This window comes from Quercus lobata (assembly GCF_001633185.2).
Source record: "Quercus lobata isolate SW786 chromosome 2 unlocalized genomic scaffold, ValleyOak3.0 Primary Assembly chr2_unplaced_Scq3eQI_2006, whole genome shotgun sequence".
Lineage (NCBI taxonomy): Eukaryota > Viridiplantae > Streptophyta > Magnoliopsida > Fagales > Fagaceae > Quercus > Quercus lobata.
This window is the reverse complement of record NW_022154702.1, coordinates 99,525-109,985: the sequence shown is the minus strand read 5'-3', so window position 1 is coordinate 109,985 and position 10,461 is coordinate 99,525. Positions and strand designations below refer to the sequence as shown.

At 32.3% G+C, this 10,461-nt stretch overlaps 1 protein-coding gene across 1 annotated transcript; it reads right to left on the bottom strand.

Moving 5' to 3' along the window:
- Positions 1-3,877: 3,877 nt before the first annotated feature.
- Positions 3,878-6,334, bottom strand: LOC115972730 (probable WRKY transcription factor 7). The gene is made up of 3 exons (XM_031092992.1): positions 5,361-6,334; positions 5,110-5,235; positions 3,878-4,383 (listed from the first exon to the last, which is right to left on the bottom strand). The coding sequence occupies exons 1-3, from the start codon at positions 6,095-6,097 to the stop codon at positions 4,221-4,223; spliced, it is 1,026 nt and encodes a 341-aa protein (XP_030948852.1). The 5' UTR covers positions 6,098-6,334; the 3' UTR covers positions 3,878-4,220.
- Positions 6,335-10,461: the final 4,127 nt, after the last annotated feature.

The following is a 10,461-nucleotide window of genomic DNA, read 5'->3' as shown; positions in this document are numbered from 1 at the left end:
CTTGAGCAATTGGATATTTAGCAATTATTTTGGGTCCAAATGTGTGGTTTATTTTGCAGGGCCTTCTAAAGGAACTCCAAATAAAAAGGAGTATTAACAACTCTTGGACTTTTGAAGTCCAATCATTAATGGGCTTATAGTTCAAGGACTATGTTGGGCTTATAAATTGTGTGCTTACGGATTCAAAAGAAACGAATTAGTTCATGTCTTTAGGGCTTGGTCCCATAGAAATCAAGAATAGGAATATAAGCTTTCCAGCTCTCTAAGCCCAGAAAAATTGGACCAACTTTTATCCAGTTATACGGTGTGTTATGAAAAGAAAACTAAAAGTAGTATTGTAATTCAATAGTACCCTATTTGTTTTCTTTTATGAAAAGAACTATCCAAAAAAAAAAATCTTGACTTATACCAATTTCATGAGGTTCTCCAATAATCAGTGCTTTGATTTGGTATCCAATAATATGGAATTTAAATATTTTCCAACCCCATTATAATCTTGTTCATAATCATTGTACGGTTTTTTTTTTTTTTAATTTAATTTAGCTTCATTTAATTTTCATGTACATATTTGAATTTCATTTTTTTAGTTTGTTTTCCCCTACTTTTACTGCTAATCAGGCTTGAAAGCTCCTATTAAGTATTCAATTAGTTGGGGTCCTAGTCTTAGGCTCTTAGCCTCTTTAGGTAGTTAGGTAGTTTGTTATTCAAGCTTGAGAGTTATCAAATCACGGTCTATTGTGTTTTCCTAGTTTTGACTTTTAAGTTATTTTACATCAAGTTGGCCTTTGAGCCGTGATGAAAATTTTTTTCTTTTGGGCAAAAACCTTTGCTTCTCCAATTAAAAGTTGTGACATAACAGGACCAAAAACTAGTACTATTTACCTTCCTGTTATTTTACTTTAACGGGTTCTTTCAAGAACCAGTAATATTATTATAAAATGTCTGCAATTGTGTGCTTGTGCATGGACCTTCTGTATGCACATTACAATTGCATCAGCAGAATAGATGTTACCCTGAAAAAAAAAATCTAAAAAATGTCAATTGCATTGAGACTAAAGGATCACACTTTCTAGAGAAGACAAGCTACACTTGAAAACTAAATATATAAAGGTTTGCTTGAGTCAGAAGTTGTGCGATACCTTTCTTTTTCCTTTAATTTGGTCACCAATCGTTTCCGAAGATGACCAAAAAGTCTCACAAAATGAAGAAGATGCATTTGTATTCTTTTAGTTAGATTGCATGTTACATCGCTTACATAACATAAAATAAAACATAGGAAAACCGTCGGCATCCTCTTCATAATGAAGACTCTCACACCTCTTTTCTACTTTAAAAATGTCTTTGATGGTTTTGCTTTGGTTTTATTATAAGTAATTCAGATACCATTCATTCAAATAAAAAAAAAAAAAGAGAGAAGAAGAAGTTGTATGCAGATACCCTCTAATAAACAAAATAGGTGCCTTGAGGAGCAGGGACACTTTTTTCTGCATAATTTACAAGGTCAACTTTGAATTTTTGTTTATTTTGTAGCACATTATTTGAATATATATATATATATATATATATAAATCAATATACGAAAAATATAATATCGGTGTCTCAAACAGCCTTGACTTTGCCAGTCTATCCTCTATATGCTGAAATCTGGACTCCTAGGATTCCTCAAGGGGTCCTCAACATAACTTGACCAGTAAACCTGTTCTTTCATTAGGTAAGCAAAGATTTGAGGTCATATAATATATTGCTCCATAATTTTCAATAGTTGTACCTAATCGGCTAATCCTTTCCTCCAATATCATTTGTCTACCATTTTAGTTTAGTTCTCTTAAAATATTGTCTTTCTTTTTTTTAGTCATTCTACATACACAATAAATATTCACAACATTTTTAAATTAGCCTACCCCCCACAAATGGACCATTAGAAAATTTTAATTACAAATTGTGGTGAGCACATGAGTGATGTGATACAGTTTTTTTTTTTTTTTTTTTTTTATGTGATAAGTTAATTTGGGAATGTTGTGAATTTTTGTTGTATCCTAACTTTATTTTTTTTATTTTATAATTCACTAATTGCAATAATGAGAGAGGGAGAGATATAAGAAATAGCAATTTAAAGTTATTCTATAGTTACTAATTTATTTACTGAGTAATGCTATAACCGCAAACTATTTTACAACATTCTTACAAATTATTGTTGTGGTCTACTTCTTATTAGTTTTCATCTAAGCTCACCACTAATATCATTTTTTTTCTTTTTTACTAATAACCACTTACCACATCAGTAATTTGTAAGAATTTTTGTAAAATAATTTATATTTTTAGCATTACTCTTATTTACTTCATTTGGATACTTAATACTCCTATTTCATTTACTTAGCTTTAATTTAAATTAAGATAAATAATTTATTTCAAAATTCATACACAACAATCTCATGTCCTCTGAAAAAGTTGAGTCATTTTTTTTGACAAGCAATTGAATAAATTTAAACTTTGAACATTGTTGGAGTGGAAAGGAGTAAAACGCAATATCAAGACTCAAAATCAAAACACCTACACTAGCCAAGAATCCCCATCCCTTAGTCAAGGGGTCAATTTAATCTTGTCGTGGGCATTCAATCTAACCCAATCCAAATGGGTCCGATGGAGGGCTTGTAAGTCATATTTCTCCACCCAAACAAAGGGAGGGGGTGTCGAGTTCAGTGCACTTGCCTCAAAGGCACCCTTAATTATGTTCAAAATTAGTATATAAAAATAACAAAATTTAGTTATAAAATTGGTTATAGTCTTAGGTTACAACCTTACTTAATATATTTTTATTGGAGCTAAATTTTGAAAAATTTACTGTTGGATTATTATATCTTCTTCTTATATCCTTTATGTTTGCAAAAATTCTAAAAAATTAAAAATCAATAACTATGTCATCAATATATTGTTTAAATTGCAAGTTTTTGTAATTCAAAATTTTGTATAAAATATAAGTTTATAGATCATATAATAAATAATATTTTATTGACACAAAATTTGACATGTAAATTAAAAGTATAAAAAACATGCAATTCAACTGTTAGATTTTCAAAATATATAGTAATATTTATTTTATTAAGTAAAGTTGTAACCTTAGCCTACAACTAATTTTGTAACTAAACTATATTCAAATAAAAATGTGTTGCCCCCTCAACCTTCAATCTCTATCACACTCTCTTTTTCATCTAAACTCAAACTAGTTCTCACTAAAGACTGTAGTCTCGTCTCTAAAAGTCTTCATAGAATCTTAGTACCTAGGAATATTTCTGTGTCGAACAATCTCACAACCAACAATTGCATTCATGCTCGATATTGTTTTACTCTTTTCACAACCTCATCAATGACTCAAATCCCCAATATAAGGGCAACACGAGAGACGTGGAAACTCAAACCTTAAAATTTATAATTCTGAACAATTTTGCGGATTCAAATTGTAAACCATAGCTTGTAAGCAAACTCTTTCTTCTTTTGATTTCCTGTTGGGTTTATGGAAATTTTCATTATTCCATTTTTTTTTTTTTTTTTGCCTTTTTTTGGGAGGTTTTTATGAATCTATAAAGAACATAGGCTTTGGATCTTTCTTACTTTCTTTGATGGGCAAAGCTATGCTCTAGTAATCCTGTGGACCTAAACCAAACTCATGTTTGATATCTACTCATTCGGCAGCATGTGTGTATCAGAAAAAAAAATGCTCATAAATAGTCAACCGTTGCAAGGGGTCTTTATTATAGAATATCTCAAAATTCTGCCTAACCCATAGACTGAGTACCTTTCTTTTTTTTCTTTTTTCTTTTTTTCCATAAAGGATTTGTATAGTGCCAATAGAAACAAATAAAAGTGGGCATCCCCAGCATATCAAAAAAGCAAAACTCTAATGAGTATAAGAACATTAAAAAAAGTTTTGAAATTTAAAAAAAGAGCTACCACTTGCATATGATTCAACTCCCACCAAATCCACCATTTTAAGCTTTCCTACTTCTTTTCCTTTATCTAAACAAAGTCTTCAACCGAGCAAAATAAAATAATAAAAAAAGAGAAAAGAAAAACCAAGGAATCCTATTTTGTATAAGAAACTAGCATATACCCATTATCCACTAAATCTTCTTCTACACAATTACACAAAGCCAAAGTCTCAACGTTGACAATCTCTAGACTTTATCCACTACTCTTTGTTTTGAGCTTGTTGGACGAGTGGACTAGGATGATTCGAGGACAAGAGCTGTGTTTGCTTCTGTGATAGTGTGGGAGTGATTGTGATCACCCTCATAGGTGACAATCAGCATCGTTGGATCATCCAAAGCTCGCTCCACATGTTTGCGTGCAGGGCAGCCTCTCAAGCTACTACATTTGTAGTATCCCCTGAAATTGTGATCCATAGCAACCATATCGTTAGCTTGTCAATTTGACACAACAACCACAGCTTGACCACAAGAGAGAGAGTTATCTAAAAAAACCACAACATGGACATGTAATGATGCAAAATGTGAAGAGAGCTAAGTTTTCTTCTCTGTTGGTTTGGATGGAGTTTGTTCCACCAAATCTTTATAACTGTTATTTGTCTGATTTTTCTTCTTTTAATTAAAGTGGCCTTCTTGGTCGGTTTCTCCAAAAAAAAAAAAAAGAAAACTGTGAAGTACCATTTGTGTACTACAAGCACAAATGAGTTGTTCCTTTTATAGATAAGTTACACCCACTAGTGAGATTTAAACCATTTTTTGATAAAGTTCATTAGCACAAGTAATTGAAAATGCGGTTGAGTAACTTACAAGGATAGTGAGTTTAAAATAGACGAACTGAATTTTTCTCCCGTCCAATTTAGGGTTGGATAGAATAATTTTAGCAAAATTGCATGAAAATTGACAATAGGATTAAATTTGTTACTCTTTTAGTCTTAAATTTGAGTGGAAAGTTGACAACAAATTCGCCCATACCCCAAATTTATTTATAAAGGACAAAATAAATAAAAAATGAAATTTACCCAAAATTAAATATTTTAATAATAATAATAATAATAGGAAGCGTGGAAGGAAAAAAAGAAACACTAGAATTTAAAGTAATTGAAGAGTGTACACCACAGATACACACCTTGGATGTGGAGAACCTTTGATTGGTTTCTGGCCATACTTTCTCCATGAATACTCATCGGGTGGAATATCAGCCATTTTTGGGCTAATTGCAGGGACTCTTGTCACTCTCTTTATTTTAGATTTCCTGCTCAAACGAATTAAAAAACCCAGTTTCAATATTCAGATCAAACACAATTTTAAGTGCTAAAACTAAAACCCACATCAAAGAACAAGCTGACACTAAATTACTGTAAAAAAAAAAAAACCAACCTTTTCTTGGAACAGTGACATCTCCCAGAAGATGAGCCACACTTGAGTGCACCATCATCCATCGAACTACACCTCCTCTTCAAAGACAGAGGTGGCTTTCCCACAGAGGAAACCTGTGACAAGTTTGTAATTTGGAATCCAGAAGACAAAGAAGGCTGTAAACTCTCAGTGTCCCCTGTCAAACTTGAAACAAAAGAATTCCCAGCTGAAATTGGTGGCGAAGAACAAAAACTTATACTATTAGCCCCATCTTTTCTCTCCAAAGATCCAGCTTTTGCTACCATAAGACCAAGAGGTTGTTGGTGTACATGGGTGTGACTATTTGGTAAAGGAGGAAGCCTAGAAATTGGTGTGGGAGTTGGACAATAAACCTTGAAAGCAGAAACTGGTTCTAATTTTTGCCGATGTGGGATTGGTATATTACTTGGTCCTGGTTCTTGAACCTCTTGGTTTTCTTGTTTCTGTTGAGGACTAGCACCCGCAGGAGCTCTTCGAAAACGAGCATGGCCAAGTCTCTTCCTATCTAGCAAAGAAATCACCCTCTTGAACTTGTCCACAGCTACATCAGCAACAGCACCAACTTCCATTGAAGCTTGCTCTTGAGAAATCAATCGCATCAGCTTCTCAACGCTTTGAATCCCAGCTGAGGCTGCTTCTTTTACAGCCAAAGCGTTCTCTTCACTACTTTTCCCTGCAAAACTATCACCCCCATATCCCATCATTAACTCCACAGCCATAATTTCCCAAACACCATTAACTATAAAAAACCAACCTTTGCCTAGATATATGAAATACCCAACTCTTTTTTATATTTTAGCTACTAGTAGATGTGGAGTTATAATGATGAAAATTTATAGTACTAAACTAGTAGTACAAATCTTGGTGCAGAATGAAAGGGTGAGAGACCAAGAGATTGAAATTGATGACGAGGAAAGCAAAAAGCGAAAAATTAAATAAAAAAAAGAGGATTCGAGTCAAACTGATGCTCCTTACAAAGCAAGGTATAGGGTCACTGACCTGTCGTTTCTATTCATTTGTAGTCAAACTCACCAACCATTCCTGTCGTTCCACGTGGAGTTTTTGGGTCACGGTATTGACCGTGTTTTAAGTGTGTGGACCCCAACAAAAAAACGGGTTGGAGACCGTGTAAAATGATGAGCTTAGAGTGGAGATAAGGTCAAAAGGTTGTGATTAGCCGTTGGATTGATGACTTGGTAAAATACTAAAATGAGAGAGAGAGAGAGAAAATAAAATAAACAATACTTACAACACATTCATACATTCTCAAAAAATAAGGAACACATTCATACTTGTTCAATTTTACAGCTCGTTGAATTGTTGAATTACGAGTCTTCGAGGAAAAGTAACAAGTCCATTTATCATTTGGTGTCAAGAAATACAATATTTATAGTATTTTTACAGTAATTTTTAAATGATAAGGTGTTGTTAACTGTTATTAGTAGTTAAAAATGTAATTTTAATTGTAGATTCAAATGAGAATAAGTAATAATTTACCATTTATAATTTATTGTAAAAGTATTGTCAACGCATTTTTGTTTAGTTTAGTGTCTCACGCGTCAATACGTTGTAAAACTAGTAACAACTTACCACTCATAATTTGTTGTAAAAATATTGTTGACACATTTTTATCTAGCGTATGTTGTGAAATTAGGTGTGAAACTAAAAATATTTTAAAAACAAAACACGTTAGTTGAGGACAGTGAGGCAGAGTTGACCTTTAACAGCTTTTGATGCAAAAGTCATTTTGAGTGAGGAGGTGTGGGGTGTGGGACCCAATGAGGTTCCTCTTTCACCGGACACCGGAAGCTGCGTCAAAGGCTCAGCTTTCAAGTCACATGGGATTCTTTTTTCTTTTTCTTTTTTTTTTTAATTTTCTTTCTCTCTTGCCTCGTGACCAAGTTTCTTTTTACTTTCCTTCTTCAAATTTCTTTGTTTTTGTTGTTTTTGGAATATAAAATCTATGACCCACCACCGTATAATTAATGGAAGATTTTCTTCGAGCCGGTTGATATCACTATTCATCATGGGATTTGATTCGCTTGTGTCCAACATAAGAGTCAAATGATGCATGGACCCCTGTTACTGGATGCTCACAAGGCCAACTTTAACTAATTTAGATTCTTTTAATTTATTTAGTGCTACTAATGAGTAATCAAATTGACACATTGAATAAACAAATCATAATTTTCCCCCAAATTGCCTATTTGGTCAAACTTTCATCAACTTGGTTTTTCTCTTTTTCTTGGAACTCAAATTCATTCCTAACTCCTAAGGTTTTGTATTGCGTATAGTTGTACCCTAATGTATAATCGCGGCACGAATATGATATGTCTTAAAACGACGTTCAACGCACCAAAACACCAGAGAGAAGTCTTGCGGTTCATTCATATCCTGTTCTAGAATAACTTAACCAGTACACAAAAGAACTTAGAGGAACTTCTTTCCTATGAAAAAAAACATAATATGAAAGTTAGAATCTTGTTGACAATCTCGTCTCCTATTGTCTTTATTCCTCTTGGTTTTTCACTTTGTGTCAGTCTTAATTGGACAAAAGTCTAAAAGAGAACCCATGAGGTATGACTTGATCTAGATCTGGACCGTACATGGTGGGGAAGGGGAACAAAGAGAGGCAAAAAAAGTATAAACATTGTCTAATGGTGGAACTTGACGTAAAACCTTACACATCTCTAAGATGTAATAAAGCATTAAAGGCTTTTTTAAAGGCACTAAATTGGAAATGGATGGGATCAAGGCAATCGTGTTTGACTTGCTTTTAGCAATAGTTTTATAAATTCTTATCTTAAGATTTACACTGCCTAATCATCACCAATACAGTATTGCTAATCCTCCATGTGCTGGATTTTAGAAATTTTGATGTTGTTAACTTCTAAAGTAACAGATATTCCATATAGGTAAGATGCTCTAATAATACTTGAAATGGTATTCTTAATATTTTAACAAATTTTAAAAAATTGAATTATTCAAATCTTTTCAAACCATGAAAAACGATTTTATCCATTAGTTGCAGTAGCATCTAAAAATAAATCAAAATCCGCTTTATCGATTAAAGCTTGATTTGGGTAAAAGAAAAATACAACAACAGAGCATTCATCTCAAAATTAAAAGAAAATTGAAAAAAAAAAAAAATAGCTATCACAGAATAGCTTCACACAGTTGTCATGCAATTGAGAAGTGTAAAACAAGCAATGCGAAAATCAAAAGGGTGGAAATTTTTTTCAAAAAAGCTGTTTTGATGTACAGATTCTTTTCTTTGTTCTCTTTGGTTTTTTCTTCTCCATGTCACAACTTGTTGAAAATCTAATGTAAAAACTTTTACTTATTCTATAATATACAGTTTTCCTTGTGCGCTACTTTTCTTTCTTACAATAGCAATCACGAAATACTTTTTCACACATGAATATTATGCAATTAAAAAAAGTCAAACAAACAACAGGAAAATCAATGACAATACTAACTTTACCATAATTCTTAAACAAAATCTGTACCTTTTGATTCAATTCCCCAACCCAATTGCAATTAAAAAAAAAAAAGAAGAATAGGATAACAAATTACCTGTTTTCTAGTGTGAAAGCTAGCATTGAGACTCTTCGATTTCGCTCCTCAATGAAAGGTTACACACCCGAATTTGCACAAGAAAATTGGATGGGAAAAATATGAAAGCAAGAACCTAGTTTTAATTGTATTTTATAAACTGTTGGAAGGAATTGACTTTCCCATTCAATTAGATTGGAAATTTAATTTTGCATATGGCGTGGAAAAGGAACAGATTTTTTTGCAAAGATATGGGTAAAGGGAAATAAATAAGGGATCTTTTACAGGATTATTTTCCTTAGAAAGTGCAGGCAAGGTAGCAATCCTATGTGATCATTGCTAAATTTTAATAAGGTTGCATTGTGGGTTGTACTCTAGCGTCTTTTTTACTCGAAAATTCACACATTTGTCGTTAAGTACAAGTTCATAAAGCAAGAGGGGTTCATTGGTTTCGTGTAGATTATAGATATGTTTATGTGAATTTGAAGAAAGTTGACCTATGAAACGTGAAAAATTATCTAGTTGCTTATCCAATAAATTCAACTTTCTTGACAAACCGTGTCACTTTAATGAGATTCTATGAACTAGTGAGGAAGCTACAAAGTCAGCAACAACAGTTTCGTTTTTTTTATTGTTTTTTTTTTACCAAAAATAAGAAGCAGCAATAATTATGGCAATTAATTTTATCTGACGTGATATGGGGAAGAAAAAAACAAACATAATTAACATAATTAATTTGTGTCTTTTAAGACGTTGACTTTTGCATATTTCTTTGTTGAAACCCTTGAATGGTGGAATGGGCTCAATTAGTCCAACTCAAACCGGAATTGAACTGTGTAACAGTGTAAGCGTGTACTGATAAAGACAATGACGAGGTATTTTCCTTGACAACAGTATTTGAAAGAGATTTGCAGCTACTAGTCCAACTCTAAAAATCTCCGGGAGAAAAAACTATGGCTAACAAAATTTTATATTCACAGTTTCACACTAAATTGTTATGATGAAAATTAGATTTGTTGTACTCGATTTTTAATAGTTGACATTGACTCAAATTCTCAAAATATATGACATTCCCAATAATATTAAATTATATATTTTTAAGATATTACTAAAATATTTTTTAACACTATCAAGGTTATATGAATTTAAAATAAAATAAAATGAAGAAAGTGTTGCCAAACACCAACCGCCACCGTAATCAAGTAGTTCTAAGATTACAAATTATTTCACAACTATTTTGCCACAATCATATTAGACTGTGAATGGTTAATTATCATTTATACGTAAATCTACATTTTTTTTTACCAATCACACTCTGTCACATTATAATTGTGAAAAATTTGGTGATCTAAACTTTTCCACAACCAAGGGTCTATTTGGATAGAACTTATTTTGCTAAAACTGAAAACTGAAAATACTGTAGCAAAATAATTTTTAAATGTGTGAATAGTACCGTAGGACCCATTTTTAATGAAAAAATTGCTAAAAAATAGAATTTGTGGGTCCGTAAACAGTGCACAAATACACT

What these genes read in the sequence shown, in the direction of transcription:
- LOC115972730 (XM_031092992.1), bottom strand. Translation starts at nt 6,097, where the DNA reads ATGGCTGTGGAGTTAATGATGGGATATGGGGGTGATAGTTTTGCAGGG. An exon ending in TGTCACTGTTCCAAGAAAAG is followed by an intron (nt 5,236 to 5,360) that starts GTTGGTTTTTTT and finishes TCGTTTGAGCAG; the next exon opens with GAAATCTAAAATAAAGAGAG. An exon ending in AAAGGTTCTCCACATCCAAG is followed by an intron (nt 4,384 to 5,109) that starts GTGTGTATCTGT and finishes TCACAATTTCAG; the next exon opens with GGGATACTACAAATGTAGTA.